At 48.7% G+C, this 17224-nt stretch overlaps 1 protein-coding gene across 2 annotated transcripts in view; it reads left to right on the top strand.

Moving 5' to 3' along the window:
- The first annotated feature begins 3710 nt into the window (after window positions 1–3710).
- The window catches only part of DRP2 (dystrophin related protein 2), a 33676-nt gene continuing 20162 nt past the window's right edge, over window positions 3711–17224 (top strand). The window contains exons 1-2 of one of the 2 annotated variants that reach the window (XM_037408465.1): window positions 3711–4030; window positions 15059–15212. In XM_037408465.1, the coding sequence (XP_037264362.1) occupies window positions 15105–15212 (108 nt within the window). In that variant the 5' untranslated portion in view covers window positions 3711–4030; window positions 15059–15104. Of the gene's footprint in view, window positions 4031–15058; window positions 15213–17224 lie in introns of those variants that run through there. The other variant, XM_037408466.1, reaches the window with a different exon arrangement.

Genomic DNA, 17224 nt, shown 5'->3' with positions numbered 1-17224 from the left:
GAAATGCTATGTGCATTCCTCATCAGACGTTGCTTGACAAAATGCTGCAGCACTTTGTGCAAGGCAAAGATCAGTCGAATACAGGTGTATGAACATGCTCTAACCCACTGCCTGCCTTGCTGCTGCTGCTGCGTTGTGCTCCCTGAAGCCTTCCTTCACTTTGCATGCTCTGTGTGTGTTCTTGGTAGTGGTCTCTGTGAGGAGTTTCTGAGAATTTATTCCACGGTGGTAAATTGTGGTCTTCCTTGCACAATCTATGTTCTAGGTTCCTAGGTAAAGCATCACTCTCTAAAATACTTTAATTGGGATAAATTGACAAATTGGAGCTTTACTCAGGAGGGTCTGGCGAAGTTTCTAAAGGATGGTATCAGCACTTCCTCTTCTGCACAGAAGGGAAGATGATCCTCCTCTTTCAGGAGATGTGAGATTTCAAGGGAGGGAAGTTGCAGTGTTTGAAGAAGAGAGAGAGCGCGTGTTCTGGGAAACAGTTCTCTGATAAGGGCTATTTTAGAAGGGGAAGTTAGTGGGTGAGAGTTTATGGGAAGCAAAAAAGTAAAATTAAAAGCCTTTAACTGTACTGACACCTGAAATATTGTGTTGAAAATGCAAATGCTAATGTTTTAGTTCATGGTTTTATTAGTTACTAACGCAAGATTCTTAGTGTTACAGATGTTCCAGCTTACGAGTGATTTAGCCAAATTAATATTGACTTTGAATAAAGAGAAAGTAATAGAGACTTTAGGCCAGACAGGCCCTTACTTCTAGCTTTTTAAAAATTTCAAACTGAAGATATTGTTAGTGTATCTCCATATAGCACAGCTTTCACCAGTCATTTTCAGTAAATATGTTTGTATTCAGGGTATTCTGCATTTTTTGATTCTGTATGTTTACTCAGTGTGGCTGATTCTCATTTCACAAGTGTAAGCTGGCATCAGTTTCACTGATTTAAATTGATTTAAACTCCAGTGTTTTAAAGGGAGTGATTCTGGTGTAAATCAGAATCTGATTTCAATTTCATATTCATGCCTTATAAAACCTGGCTTGATGTTTATCTATTGTATGGTTGTATGCTGTATTTAGCATTGTGAATATTGAGATGTCCCTGCTGGGTAGATGGAGATTGTTAGTTTTGCTAATAAGGTACGTATCTGCCATTTAGTAAAACAAAAATATCTGAAATGTTTTGTTAGGGAAAGGCATACGGTAGGTACCACTGTGTCTTACAGAAGATGGGTTCTTGGGTTCCTTAGGAGTTTTTGTGGGGTTTTTTTGGATTAAGTTCTCTTTGGAACTCAAAACACACCAAATTTAGCATCCTGTCTCATAAACCTTCCCATACACTCTAAAAAATCATAGTACTTACATGAAAGGCTGCATTTATGACAAATCTGAGTTTGTCTCCCTGATTTCCTTTGAGTTCTGAAATTCTCAGCTGTTTGTCCTAATTATATCCTCAAAACAGAAGGAATTGGGGCACTTAGGAATATGCTCCCAGCCATGGAAGCAACTCTTTCACCAGAGATTCTGGTTTGTCTCGAAATGTAAGTTAAACTGACACAAGGGATTTTTTTTTCCCTTCTGCATTTTGCTGTCCCTAAACTATCAATAATTTAGGATGCATGTACTGCAAAACACCTTGTTTTTGTAGTTCATGCTGTCTGTAAACATCTCTGTGCTGATGTCTGTCTCGTGTGTATGTGTAACTTGGCTTGATAAGTACTCACTTTGTTTATCCACGTTGTCACGTCCCTTATAGATACTATTGGTGACAGACGGATGCTGCAGTTGAATTTGGTGTTGTCTTTCTGTAGAATGGTGTGTTTGGAGTTGCCTGGAGTTACTTCTAGCACTCTGCTCTTCCCACTGCGGCCCCCCCCGCCCTTAAAGCCAGGACTTATTATTTGTATGTATGTAGGCACAAAAATAGCCCAGCAGAGACTCTGCTCATTTCTGTCTTCCTATTCATATCTATTTTTTTGGGGTCTAAATATGGCTTTTCAGAATTAGCTTTGTTGCATCAGTCCAACTGTTGTGGAAGCAGAAGCTATTGAAGAAGCTTTTAAAGGCAGAAGGTGTGTGGAGTGATGAACACATATTCTGGGGTTCGTACTCAAAGCATTCAGTGTCACTCCTTTTGGAACCATCTATAAGGAGGTTGCTATTTAAAAATCTCCTCCTTTCACTGTAATTACATGAGGTTTCTGTGCATCTTGCCTCACTGTGTGCTGATGGGCTCTGCTCCTGACTCCTGGTTCACCTATCTAGGATGGAAGGAGAGGTTCCTTGGGGTCAGTCACCCACCTGCTGGAGCTTCTAGCTGGTACCACTGAGGAGCACACTGGCTTCTTGAGGACTCTCTCAAATCTATTTTACTGAAGATCAACTGTATTTTGACTGCCGCCTTCAGTTTTAAATTGAAGACCTAGAAAAGCTTTTGATCTGCTCACATCTACCTTCCAAAAATGGTGTGGGATTAGAAAGGTTTGTTCCTAGGGTCTCAAAACTGGCTGAAAGGTAGACTTGGCCTCCCCACCATGCTGGTCACTGCAGCGGGCAGGTGGGCTGGGGACTGCTGCTCTGTGTGACAGCATTTCCTGACAAACATTCCTCCATGCACAGCCTGCGGGAAGCCCCGTGCCACTACGAGTAGTTTGCCCGTGGCTTTTTCCATTGCTGTGAGATGTGTCTTGGCCCAAAATGATTTTCAGAGGTGCAGTGGAATTGTTACATGTCCATCCAGTGGGTCTGCATGAGCCAAGTGAACCTGTGTTTGGAGGTACATCTGACCTACTGCTTGTGAGGAATAGATGTATGAAAATGGGCAACCTTTATAAACAGCAGTGATATTTCTGTAGAACATGACGGCATGAGTAGAAAATTAACATCTGTCTGTCAGCTCTGGGAAAAGGACTAAGGCTCATTAAAGGCTGTTCTGACAAGGACCAGGAAGATCATGTTTCCCAAGGTTTAATTTTCCCAGGGAGAGGCTGAGATCAGATTTGAACCTTCTTTCTGATTGAGTCATTTACCTCTCTCTATTCCTTTTTGTGTAATATGAGAATAACATCGCTGGCATCTTGAGCAGTTTGAAATCCTTGGGTGGAATGATCCAAAGAACTGCAAGCTATTTGGAATGTATGGACCGAAACCCTAACTCCAGGTCTGCTCGTGTCTTCAGCCAAGTCAGCAGCCTCAAATGCTTCTGTTTCTTGTGAGACCCTGACAAGACACCCTGACATTTAAAAAAATCTTGGATCAGGATTTCTCTCTAGCTTGGAGAACCGGCTCTTCCTTTACTTATTTTTCTTTTCTAAGAAAAAGAGTAAGCATACCCAAAATTGATTATCCTATTTTTGTTCCTCAATTTTAACTTTAAAACAGGCTATTTGTAAGTTATTAAACCTTACGCCAGACACCCAAATTGCAGTTAAGAAAGGAGGTGAATGTGTCTGGCTTTTTCCAGTGCACACATGGCCATATCTAACCTAAAATGAGAGCCGACAGTCCTGAAAGGTGGTGGGGAGATGTCGGCCAGCAGCGGGAAGAGTGTCTGTGTCAGGTCTCTGGAAGACGGACCACAGCGCCTTTTGTGCATTTGTATTTCTCCACCACTCCCTTTTCTTCCTCTCCATGTGTATGTTGTCTCCTCCTCCTCCTCCTCTGTGTGTGTGTGTGTGTGTGTGACTTCTCCCTCCCTTCCTCTGGATCAGCCGCTGGCCAAGGAGACCTCTCCAAAGGGCTGGACACTTTGTGGGATTGTCCTTGTTCCTCCTGTATTTGCCGAGTCAAGGGTATCTCTTTGCAGGCTTGGAGAGATGCTGTTACTGCTGGTGATGTGATTGCATAGCAACACAGCAGCGCTGGGCGGTGGAGGAGGAGAGGCAGGGAGTGTGCAGACAGCAGCGCTCAGCCTCAGCATGCATCCCTGTCACAAGGACTCCTTTGCTGATTCACAGAGGCAGCCCCCGTCCCTGCTCCCAAAGCCTGGCAGCCGCTGCCCCCTGCGTCTCAGACCTGGCGGACTCAGAAGGTAGGCCATGACAAAATTTGTTTCCCACTCAGATCCTGGCTGGGCTGGAAAAGGGGGAAATAATGACAGATGGTTAACCTCGGAAATACGCTCTTTGGGCATGTGTGCATGTGCATATCCCTTCACAGCAACAATGTCTGTGTGTGTGCGGGCGAGAAACATGCAGAGAAGAAAAGGGTGTCAGGGGGGCACAGTAGGGGAGAGAGAGGTGCCCAGGACCATTTCCACAAGGGAGAGGCTGTGAACCAGTGAGTGATGCAGATTCCCAAGGCAAACAATAGTAGCCAGCATCCTGATTTCACCAGCTTTGATTCTTCGCACGCTGAAGGCTTATTTACCCTGGCAGTGTGTTCGCCTGAGCTGAAGGACTGCTCCCAGCGGGGCGCGGGGTGGCCTTCTAGCACCCTCCTGGGAGGATCAGACAGCAGGGCAAGGCAGGGACCCAAATATTTCTTGAGTAGTAAGCTGGGATCAGACTCTAGTCCTAGCTCTGCCCTTTTCATTCACTACCTTGCCCACTCCAGCCTTGCTCCTTTATGTGTCTGCCCTCCCCTCCCCCAGCTTCTCCCCGACCCCTTTCACTCATTCCTTCTCCTTCTCCTCTTTCAAGGCCTTACATTGCCGCTGCTGACCTTCCCTTTGCTGTGGGCAGCCCTGACCAGTTGCAGAACCACCTGCAGGAGGCACAGGACCTTTCCTGCTGCCTAGGGCTCAGCACTCTGCCTCCCCCTCCGTGCCAGACAGGGCAGCCTGGGCAGTGGCTCGCTAAGATTTAGTGCCACTTTGCACAAGAGATTATTACCAGTCCCCAGTCCAGCCCCCTCTTCCCTTCAGCCTTCCCCCCAGCACGGCATCACAGGTGTAGAGCTCAACTGGTGGAGTTGCCAGCATCATATTCACGGGGTCTCAATGATGAGATTGCCCCTGTGCAGTGACGGGGGCGTGGAGCAATTAATTTCACACTTTTAAAGGCTGTGCTGTCTGTGGGAGAAACTGTGGTTTGTTTGAGTTTTGGTTTTTAGCATTGAATAAAAGCCTCCAGTCAAATCTACGTCAGTCTGGTCTACCTGTGCCCTAATCCGAGGTCCTTCACACCTTCTCTCCTTCTGCTGCTTACCAGTCTCTTGAGCTCTCGGAGTTCTTGCTTAATTGTTCTCTTTAATGTCTTTTATTGCTCAACCACTGTATCCTACAGCAACACGCTGTGCGAAGTCCCGGCTACAAGGCTCAGTCACACAGGACGGTTTCTGTGTTTCTGGCAGCCGTGTGTAGCACATGTGCCTGCTGTGGCTCTGGTGCCATCTCACACCCTCTCCTGCCAGCTCCCCACCCTGAAAGCTGCTTTCTCTGCTGTGGCAGGAATGGGCCAGGCAGGGCTCTGGTGACAACCAGTGTGTGGTGGCACCCCAGAAAGGGACCAGACTATAGATGTGCAATTTCAAACAGTCTTGTTTTGCAACACTGTGCCCAGGAACGTGGGTGCCTGGAGTGCTAGGATGGAAAGGCATTGGAGTGGGCACTGTGATGCGTTACTGTGTTCAGGTCCTCTTAATTGAAAAAATTAAGATGAGGACCATTTCTCTCTGAAGTAATACCTGAGACAGATCAATTCTACTTGCTAAAATTGGCCAGGACTGCTACAGTGAATGGGGTTGCTCAGGTTGGAGTGACTGCTTTCTAAACTACGTGAGATAGGGAAGGAATGAAACGAATGGGTTCAAACAAAGCCTTGAGTTCTGGAAACATATGGTGAATCCTATTTTGAGAAATACGCATGGAGATACTGCCTCAGCAGCACACCTTGGTTACTGCAAAAATAAGCATTGGGTGCTTGTAGTGGGTGATTCTCTGTTAAGGGGCACGGAGGCACCCGTCTGCTGGCCTGATGGGGAGCCACGAGAGGTGTGCTGCCTTCCAGGAGCTAAGACCCAAGGTATTGCTGAGAGGGTGCCACAACCTGTCCAAAGTGCCAACTATTATCCTCTGGTACTCTTTAACGTGGGCACGAATAACACCACAAGCCAGAATCAAGGAAGACTATAAAGACCTCGGGTGCAGGTGAAAAGTTTTGGTGCCCAGCTTGCTCTTCTCTTCCATTTTACCAGTAAGAGGAAAGGGTGCAGCCAGAAATAGGCATATAACACACATCAGCTTCTGGCTTCATGGCTTGTGCTGTTGTAAGAGGTTTTGATATCTACAGGGGGACATTCTTTGGCTATAACCTAATAGGGTGGGATGGCATCCACCTGTCTAGAAGAGGTAAGGGACTCTGGAAGCAGGCTGGCCAGCTTGGTGAGGTGGGCTTTAAACTGAAGGGCTCAGGGGGAGGAGTCCAACGTGGCAATGCTTGTGCCATCACATCCAACTGGGCAATACACCAGCCCAACCAAAGCAATGATATGTGTTCCTTAGATGCCTCCCAAGATGAGTACCAGAAGACCAGCCACCTTAGGAGTGTGTGTCACTATGGTGGACCCTCCTGCACCCCTCCTGGGAAACCTGCATGCTCAATTACATCTCTGAAACCAACACATGCAGTATGGGGAATGAACAGGAAGAATTAGAGATCCATATGTGGTTGCAGGGCCATGATCTCATTGCAATTACAGAGGAGTGGTGGGATAGCTTGTGTGACTGGAATGCTGTCATGGATGGCTACACACTTTTTAGCAAAGCAGGCCAGCAAGGAGAGGCAGTAGAGTTGCTCTTTGTGTGAGGGAACAACTGGAATGTATAGATCTCTCCACAGGGGTGGATGCAGAATGAGCTGAGAGCTTATGGGTAAAGATTAAGGGACAGGACAACACAGGGGACACTGTTGTGGGCATTTGCTACAGGCCACCTGGTCAGGAAGAAGTCAGTGAGGCCTTCTGCAGGCAATTGGAGGTAGCCTTATGATCACAGGCTCTGGTTCTCATGGAGGACGTCAGTCTCCCTGATATCTGCTGGAAGGACAACACAGATAGGCTCATGTAGTCCAGGAGGTTGCTGCAGAGCGCTGATGATAACTTTTTGACCCAGGTGGTGGAGGAGCCAATGAGGCCAGGTGTGCTCTTAGACCTTGTCTTCACAAACGAAGAAGGGCTGGTTCGGGATGTGAAGGCTGGTGGCAGCCTTGGCTGCAGTGACCATGAGATGGTGGCATTCGGGATCCTGCATGGATGAAGCAGGGCAACAAGTAGGATTGCAACCCTGGACTTCAGGACAGCTAACTTTGGCCTCTTCAAGGACCTATTTGGAGGAATCCTATGGGTTAGGACTCTAGAAGGTAGGGGGGTCCAAGAGACCTGGCTAATATTCAAGCTTTGCTTCCTCCAAGATCGAGGTAGGTGCATCCCCATGAGTAAGGGATCCAACAAAGGGGGTAGGAGGCCTGCATGGATAGGCAAGGAGCTTCTGGCAAACCTCACATAGGAGAAGGAAGTTTATGGGTTGTGGAAAAAGGGACAGGCCACTTAGGACCTTGTCAGAACATGCAGGGAGGTGGTGAGGAAGGCTAAGGTCTGTTTGGAATTAAATCTGTTGAGGGAGGTCAAAGACAACAAGAAGGACTTCTTCAAGTACATCAGCAGGAAAAGGATGACTAGGAAAAATGTGGTCCTACTTCTGAATGAGGTGGGTGCCCTGGTGACGAAGGACACAGAGGAGGTGGAATTACCAAATGTTGTCTTTACTTCAGTCTTCACTGCCAAGGCCAGCCCTCCAGTTTCCCAGACCATGGAGGTAAGAGAGGAAGTCTAGAGAAAGGAAGATTTTCCCTTGGTTGGGGAGGATCATGTTAGAGACCACTTAAGCAAACCTGACACCCACAAATCCATGGGCCCCGATGGCATGCACGCCCAAGAGGTGAGGGAGCTGGCAGATGTTATTGCCAAGGCATTCTCCATCATCTTTGAAAGGTCATGGAGAACAGGAGAGGTGTATGAGGGCTGAAGGAAAGCCAGTGTCATTCCAGTCTCCCAAACGGGCAAGGAGGAGGACCCAGAAAACTACAGGTTGGTCAGCCTCACCTCCGTCCCTGGAAAGGTGATGGAACGGTTCATCCTGGTGGTCATCTTGAAGCACATGGAGGAAAGGAGGGTCGTCAGGAACAGTCAACATGGATTCGCCAAGGGGAAATTATGCCTGACCAACCTGATAGCCTTCTCTGATGGAATGACTGCCTGGGTAGATGAGGAAAGAGTGGTGAATGTTGTCACCTTGACCTCAGCAAGACTTTTGACACTGTCTCCTATAACATCCTTGTATATAAGCTCAGGAAGTGTGGGTTTGATGAGTGGACAGTGAGGTGGGTTGAGAACTGGCTGAGTGGCAGAGCTCAGCGGGTTGTGATCAATGCTGCAGAGTCTGGCTGGAGGCTGTAGCTTGTTGTGTTCCCCAGGGGTCAGCGCTGGGTCCAGTCCTGTTCCATTTATCCACCAATGACTGGGATGAAGGGACAGAGAGCAGCCTCAGCAGGTTTGGTGATGATTCAGGACTGGAGGGAGCAGCTGATGCCCCAGAGGCTGTGCTGCCATTCAGTGAGACCTGGGCAGGCTGGAGGGTTGGGTGAACAGGAACCCAATAAAGTTCCACAAAGGCCAGTGTAGGGTCCTGCCCCTGGGGAGGGACAGACGTAGGCACCAGTACAGGCTGGGGCTGACCTGCTGGGAGGCAGCTCTGCAGAGAAGGACCTGGGAGTTCTGGTTGGCAGCAAGTTGCCCATGGGCCAGCAGTGTGTCCAGGTGGCCAAGAAGGCCAATGGGACCCTGGGGGGCATTAGAAGCATGGCCACCAGGTTGAGGGAGGTGATCCTCCCCCTCTACTCTGCCCTGGTGAGGTTGGATCTAGAGTGCTGCATCCAGTTCTGGGCTCCCCAGTTCAGGAGAGACAGGGAGATACTGGGGAGGGTCCAGTTCAGAGCTACAGAAAGGATGGGGGGACTGGAGCATCTCCCTGATGAGGGAGGGCTGGGAGAGCTGGGCCTCTTCAGCTGGGAGAAGAGAAAACTGAGATGGGGTCTTATCCATGTCTGCAAATACCTTAAGGGTGAGTGTCGAGAGGACAGGGCCAGGCTCCTTTCAGTGGTGCCCAGTGACAGGGCAATGGGCACAAACTGAAACACAAGAAGTTCCTTCTTAACATGAGGAAGAACTTCTTTACCATGAAGATGACAGAGCCCTGGGACAGGCTGCCCAGAGGGGTTGTGCAGTCTTCTTCTCTGGAGATGTTCAAAACCCAGCTGAACATGACTCTGTGCAGCCTGCCCCAGCTGACCCTGCTTTGGTGAGGGGCTGGACTAGGTGATCTCCAGAGGTCCCTTCCAACCCTGACCATTCCATGTGAGGCAAGACCTTCACTTTAGGCTGGATGCCTATGACAAAAGCACAAAAGAAGAACTGCAAGTCTCATGAAACAAGCCATACTGACCAGAAAGAATTCGGTCTTCAAAAAACCTTATTTTCAAAGGTGTATAAAGATGAAACTGAGCTTTTCAGAATCGAGCCAAAATAGTTCTATCTCATTTTCCTTTGCTGTTTCCCTTAGCATAAGAATAAGGTCACTCTGATAAATCTGAAGAAAGGGAAGGAAACGTGGCTTCATGTGGTGTGCAGCCTGCTTATGAAATGCGTGGCCTCAGGAGGCTGGAGCATCCCAGGCTTTGACTGGGACTTTATAGTAAAGACAAACTTGGTGGGGTCACAGTGGAATATTCAGTACAGAGAAACAGATGTTAGTTTGACAATGAGAATGAGAAAAAAGTGTGGAGGAAGCCAAAAGGTAGGGCAGCGTTACCTTGGCTGTTGCGGTGGGGTAGGGGTGCCCCTTCCCACCACGGCTGGTCAGTTCTACCATCTGGCCAAGGGGCATTTTTCACAAGGTGACAAGGCTCCTTTCCTGCCTCTAACGCTTGGAGGAGAAAGACAAGACTCAGGCTTTTTAGTGGGTTTAGACAGGCTGGTTTCAGGGCTACAGAACACGACTGAGTCTCTGAAGAACTGGGCTCAATTTCTATGGTTGGTGGAACCTTTTGGTCATTAGGCAGGTTATTGCTCGCGTGCTGTCCCTTTTGGGAGGCTGGAGGATGTTTGCTCCTTCCCTTGCTCCTTTTGTCTGTGGGGTCCATCAGACTGCAACTTCTCTGTGTCCAGCACAGCAGGGCTGTGTGTTTACAGCTGGGTCCTCAAGGTGCTCAGGTAATTATTCGTAGTACTTGTCTAATTGAAGGGAAAGGAGATGGGAAGAATTCCTAGGCAAACTGAGTTTTGGAGACAGCAGCTTAAAACCCAGCCAGGAGTCTGAAATGGCATGTGAAAGAAATTTTTGTTTCAGTGTTCCTAAATGAATTCCTGGAAGTTATTTTTAAGCAGAGAGAGGAGCAGTTGGTTCTGCACAGCCATGTTGTAGTCATGCACCCACACTCACCTGGTTAGCTGGGGACATCATCGCCCCAGTTTCCTGGTGCAAAACCAACTGGTGAAATTTTTCAGCTTGAGTTTTTGCGTATTCTTTTGCTTGGGAAAGTGGAGAGCAAGTGAGCCAGCAGAACAGGTGTTGCTTCTTTACTGGGACCTGTGGCACCTATTTATCCATTGAATTAAAATAACGTTTTGGTTATGAGCCCAAAGTCTAAGTGATCATTTAAGAATGCAGATCATTAGATGCGGGAGTGCCCCACTTCACACACCCCCCTCAGTGAGAAAGGCATCTTCTGTGCCACTTGCTCACTGGCAGATATAGCAAAAATATTTTTTTCCTTCTTAAGGACAGCGGCTTAATTGAAGGACTCTTCATTCTAATTATTGAAGGGGACACGGTGCTTAGGTGGAGGTGCAGTATGAAGCCTAGCCGCAGCTTTGGCATCTTGGATTTTAGCCCTTGGATGATGGGATTGTAAATGCCCGCTCGTGTGGAAGGTTGCTGATAGTCCTTTTCCCTTTTCCTTGTACACAGGAGCGAGTGAGAACCAGGAGACTGAGGTGACTCTTTTTAAGGAGTGTGTTTGGGTTTCTATTCCTGGTTTGTAAAGAGATGGAGACTAAAGGCCCGTGCTCTAAGAGGGAGTTGTGTTGTTTGTATGCTTGGTCCCAGCAGGACAAAGACTTCTCTTCCTTCTCTCTCACCAAACCTTGACCTAGTGGGTCTTGAGAAGTAGGTCTGCTGGCCCTCGATCTAAGGCTTAAACTATTTACTTACACATGCAGAAAACAATTTTTGCTGGAACAGGATGTGCAATTGCGCTGTCGAGGGAGCCCTGCTGTCTGCCAGCTTGGGAATGCTCCCTTTGTTAGGATCTACATGGGAGCTGAACTTTGAAATATCCACAAACCTCCCACCTTTCCCCTTAAAGGACACTGAGCATGCTGAGCTAAAATGTTATTACTTCTCTTGCGCAGTAAGTTAAACAACAACAAATTCATTAACATTTCCAGCAGCATGGGACATGTTTATATTTCCATTCCCTTCATGGGATAAAGGCTGAACTGCTTTGCCTCAAAATGTTGCCATATTTTGTTCCTTATAGGCAAAAAAGTTGTAGCCCAGAAAGAACATTTTGGAGGAAAATAGTAATTCAAAGCATAAGCCTTGTGATTGAGAGACCTCTTGACCTATATGCTGTATTTGCTGCTGTTATACGTAGTAGAGAGCTGGAAATTCAACATCTGACATTGGTCTCTAGCTTCCTCGGCACGTCCCAAATCCTGGGAATCATGTTTACTGAAGCAGGTCAGCTGCAGTGTGAATTCCCTTGTTGTTTGAGAGAGTTTGGATGTGGATTTGCATCAGGAGGATTTTAAGCAAATGCGCGAAATGGCAGAAATACACCGCGCAGCACGCACACTTGGTGGCAAGCTGCGATCTTACCCTTGGCCGGGATGGAGGTGAGATGCTGCGGGAGACGGGGCATAGCCTGTGCACCTGAACGCTGCCTCTCCAGCCTGTGCTGCTGCTGCAATCGGTCTGTAAATAGTAAGAGTGCAGAGATCACTGAGCGGAGCAGTACGTTGTGTGGCAGAGCTGCAGCAGAACTGGTTGAGCAAAGGCCATCCCCACTGCTGAAGTGTACTGAACAGGTACAGCTCAGGTAGGAAGAGGAAAAAGGCAACGACTTTGTTTTGAATACACCCTAATGCCCAAGCATTCAACTGTTGAAACGTAACACAGCACTGAGATGTCTCATGCTTCGTTCCTCAAGGTGTACTAAGAGCAGAGGCAAGTGTTGGGTGCTTCTCATGTGGGAGGATAGGATGCAAAACAGCATGGTGTAACGGGATTGTACCTGATCCTTCTGAGGAAGGGTCTGATCACCTTTGGGCCTGGAGTGGGGACCTCCAGCAAAGATGAGACAGACCTGTGGGAAAGGTTTCACTCCTTGCTCTCTCCACTGCATGGGTGCAGTGCCCCAGTGCCTGCACCATGGTAACTGTAAAATTCCTGTGATGTTCTCCTATGGAAATTCTCACCTCCTTCTGCTCCCATGGGCCGTGATATTTTTCCTTCTTGCACAGAAATGTGCCCAGGGGATCAACCTTGCTTTAAATCTGATTGGCCTGCCTGACCACATTGCTCCCCAAGTCCTCCAAAGGAGAGTTTTTCAAGTCCTTTTCAAGTAGAGGATTGTAGTAGGCTGTGGGGATGGTTGTTTTAGTTGCCAAAACTTCAATCTTTTTTGATTGATGTTGTCCTTTGCCTGTAGCGTGCTGGGGCTCCAGCACCAACCTAGAACAGAGTGCAGAGGGTGAGTGCTGGTGTGGAAGAGGCAAGGTGGATCACAGGTTTTGTTTCTGACAGCTGCAGGCAGCCAGCAGCAGACATTTAGCCAGGAAGCATCCACAAAACATCTACTCCATGTGCTGCAGTGCCCAGACACAGTGCCGTACTGAAGCACTACAGTAAAAGTGCAAGAGCTGGAGCTATTTTGCGTCCCATGGCAGAGGAGCAAAGCAGATCAAGAGCATTGCTCCTTGCCTGGTTCCTATAATAGCAGGGAATTTGGCAAGGGATCATATGTAGCTGGTGGTTTGCTTGCAGTCGCGTCTCACCATCTGGTTGTCTCTCTCCCACCGAATGTCCTGCTTTGTGCTGGCTGCCGTGTGGCTGAGTTATTTCCACATTAGCTTGCGTTCTCCACACCTGGGCTTTGTCTTTGCTATTGCAGAGTGGCAAAGAGCAGCGGAGCCATCGCCATCAAACTTGCAGGAAGTTTTCTATGTAAGCAGGGTATTGCACAGGACATGCTTGAGGTAGTGGCCTTTGCTGGCACTTAGCTTTCCAGCTTGATCTTGTTCTTTGACTGCTGACTCAGATGGGCTTTAGTTCCCTTGTGCCATGGCTCTGTGTCCCGATAGACCTTCTCATTGCTGAAGGAGTTCAGGAGCCTGGTAGGGTCGTGGTAATAGGATGTGGTAAGACAGAAATCATCCACTGTACCCTTGGAGTTGCCTGGCATGAGGTGAACTTACCCTGGGAGGCTGGGGGCATTTGGAGACCCTGGAGTCTGTAGCTATTAATGTGTCCTAATAACCCTGCCTGCACTGGGAAAGGAGCAGGGTGAGGGTGCTGTGATGCACAGTCTGTGATGTTCGTTTGTGCAAATGGGCAGGAGGGGTAGAGGACAGGACCTTGGATTATCGGCATGTTGGAGAGCTCAGCACAGGCTGTTCTGTGGGACGAGGAGAGAATTACGGCTGTAGAAATTGCCAAGGGATTAAAAACAATCATAACGGGATAAGCTGTTCTTTTAATGTGTATAATGGCAGAGGCAGCGAAAACTCAGGTGGGCAAGTGATGGATGTGAAAGCATGAGAGATGGGCAGTGTGTACTAGGGCCTAGGGGCTTTCTCCTTGCCCGGCTGCCCGATGCAATTGCTGGCTGTGCAGGACACGCTGCCTGCTCCTGCCCTGCCAAGGCCAAGCAGGAAGTTTCTCAGCTGGTCCAAGTGATCTGTGTGTGAAGGACCCCATGACCTTCTTCCAGCAGCATTGCTCTGTCTGTACCTTGGAAGCAGCCCCATCTCCACTTGGATATGAGGCCTGGCTGCTGGAGCCTTCCCTCTAAAAGTAGAAAAGCCATCGCCAAGTTAGGCAGCAGGCTGGACAGGAGACAGCGTAGTACCTCAGCACTGCCTCTTGACCCATCACATGCAGTATTCAAGCATCACTCTTGATTTGCTCATCTGACCTCAGGTGTGCTGCATCTGGTCTGGGCAAAGCCCTGCATAGTGTTCACAGCTTTTGGCTGTTAGGTCTCCATCCTGCTATGAACATGTTGGTGCTCAGCTCCTTTCATGGCCAAATGCAGACTTGTGGGATTGTGCTTCAGTTCTAGAAATTTGCCAGATTCAGGTAAATATTACATTGAACCATTTTCTCTGGGCTTTATTTTCTCATGGTTTTCTGTAAAGCTGAGATGATGCTGGCAGTGGGATAAATCACTATTTTAGCTTAATCAGAGTCCAAACAACAAAAGAAGCAACACTGTGACCAGAGGTTGCATTTCAGACCTATAGAACAGACAAGGGACCGCTGCTAACTGGCTTTACAGGTCATGCAGTTTTAAAAATGGAATTACAAATGGAAATTCTATAACTCATTACTTTATGAGTAAAAACTCATAAAAAAGTAGCTGGTACTATGAGATGCATGTATGGAGGACTAACGGTCTAGGCAATGTTCCTTTCTACTAATGGAGATATGCCTAGTATTTCTAAAAATAAGTGGTCGTGATGGTGAGATCCTCTCTTCCACTCTTCCTTTAAAACCTGGGCATCCCCTGTGGTTCAAGAAACCCAACACCTTTTGAAAATACAACATAATTTGCAGGACTCACTAATACAGTTTATCATTACCGCAAACTGTATAACTAAATAAAAAAAAAAGTGGTACATTTAGATGAAAAAAAATTGCAACGTTAGTACAAATATATTAAAAAAAATTTATCCTTTTAGTATTCAACCTTGGTGAAGACAGCACGCTAGGCAGCTGGGAAGGGGCTCAGCTCCATGAGGAGGTGCAAGCTGACCCAGAGACTCTCACACTGTTTTTCAGGTGCTCATGCCTAGAGCTGTCTCCATCCCCATGAACATCGGTTCTGATGCAGCCCCTGGTGATGCAGGAATGGCCTTATGTCCTCCCACGGTGTCCTGAGTGGCACGTCACAGACCAGGCGCAGCACAGCAGCACTGCCCACCCGCTGTCTCAGGTAAGAGCTGGGTTTGGGAGCCTTTCACATGGCAGCTTTTTGCAGCGGTTGCAAATATCTGTGGAGCAAACCAGGACGGACCTCTGTTCCTGATGGCAGGGAAAGCTGTTAGCTCCAACCCCCCATTGGCTCGCATTTAATGAGAGCGTTAGCTTTCCTCGAGCGTTTTGGCTGCAAAGTGTTTCCCAAAGTAGAGGAATAGAGACAACCTGCAGAGCTGGATTTCAAGCTTCCTTCAAAATAAAGAGCAAGAGGCCACCGTTAACAGCTCTTGTGTATTTGGTTGGGTTTACTTTTTTTCCTGGGAACTTGGAAGAACATCAGCTTTTGTTGAAAATGTATGTTTCTAACCTTCCTGGTTGCAGAGAAGAGCTTGGGATAAGCCCCTGGTGAATGCTGTAAGGCAAAGGAGGAATCTGACTTCTTTCTAGTCTAGTTATCTTGAGGAACGGAGAGTGGGTTCTTACTGTTGGTGTCTCTCCTCCTTCCCCGAGGGTCTCTGAGTTGGCAGGTCAGGCTGCTCACCAAAGCCAGGCAGAGGTAAAGGTCTCTGGGGTCCCGGGGTAAATGGCAGGGAGAGCATAGCAGATCAGACAGCTGTGCTGGCAACTGTCTGCAAAGCTGCCTGTGCTCTGCACTGAGCTGTCACAAGCTGGTTTAGCACCTTGCCCTGGGTCACCCAGGACAGCAAGGCTGGGGAAGCACTGCCTTGCTCTGCTAGAGCGGGGCTCACCCTTTGCTGCCTGTAGCTGTTGGCCCCAGGGCATCTCTCACCTGACAAGAGCCTGATGGACGGTGCCAAAGTTTTCCTCGGGCACTGGCAGTGTTGTTCCCAGGATGAATGGGGTCTCTGGCTCTGCCTTCCCCTTTTCATCATGCTTCAAACATGAAGAGCAAAAGCTCAGCCTGGGGCTCCTCCATGCTGTGCCTTGCCATCCGTCTGGACCCATCCTGCCCCAGAGAACCAGAGTCTGCAGGAAGAAGGCAGAGCTGTCTCTGGAGCCTTGCCAGCATGCAAGGATGAGGCTTACAGCTGGGGCAGGCTCTTGATAGCTGAGTCGGAGCTTATTGGCCCTGGGGTGGCTGTTAGGTAGCCACTACCGGGCCAGTGCATGGGTAGCTAATGAACAGCCCAGCAGATGAAGTAAGGAGGGAGAGGGATAGAACAGGATGAACCGGCAAATGAGCTGCCTGAGCAGTCCAAGCCTCTATGACAGGAGCAGAGTGTTGTGGGGTTTGCTAGGGGGGAGGGGCTGAGAAAGGATGACCTGTTGGACCCACCACCACTAAGCTGCAAGATGACACACAGGGAGGGTGCAAACATCCTCAGGTTGGGTCATACCCACCACAGTTTTCCCCTGGTCCCCACCTGAGCCTGGCTTTCTGCTGTGTGTGCATCAGTGTGTTGGGTGCCATGTACCTGCTGGCTGCTGCAGTGTTAGTGACAGCTCACTTCGTTCAGAGGTTCTGCCATGCCCTCCTCACAGGTGTAGGTGCTACCACCTAGGAAAGAGCCTTCCTCTCTTGTCCTTGCCTGTCCTGAAAGCTCCCAGCAGGCTGCAGAAAGCCCATCCTTAGCTGCGCCCTGACCTTGCTGAAGCCTCCCCCAGTCTGAGAGCTGGTCCTGCATCTGTTGGCCTGGGAGGTGGCGAGGAGAAGCGGCTGGCCGTGCTGGTCCCAGGGGAAGAGACAGCAGCAGTCTGATATACAGGCAGGGAAGGAGGGCAAGAGAGGGAGAGATACAGGGAGCTTTTCATTCCCTCCCTGTAGGTGGAGGAGAGCATGGAAACAATGCTGGGTGGCAGAACTGTGGGGGGCACAAGGAGCCAGCCCAGAGCCTTCTGGCAAAAACAAACTTTTACACCCAGTCCAGGCAGGCAGGAACATCTGTGCTGGCCCCAGCACTGAGCTGGGTCATGTGGGGGGTAAGGAGAGCATCTTTGGCTTCTTGGGGGTTAGGTCTCAAGGACCCATTTACCTTCTCAGTAGCCAAAGCTTGCTGGGACCATTCC

This window comes from Falco rusticolus, chromosome 14, assembly GCF_015220075.1.
Source record: "Falco rusticolus isolate bFalRus1 chromosome 14, bFalRus1.pri, whole genome shotgun sequence".
Taxonomy (NCBI): domain Eukaryota; kingdom Metazoa; phylum Chordata; class Aves; order Falconiformes; family Falconidae; genus Falco; species Falco rusticolus.
The sequence above is the reverse complement of the archived record's forward strand: the minus strand, read 5'-3'. Positions and strand labels throughout refer to the sequence as shown.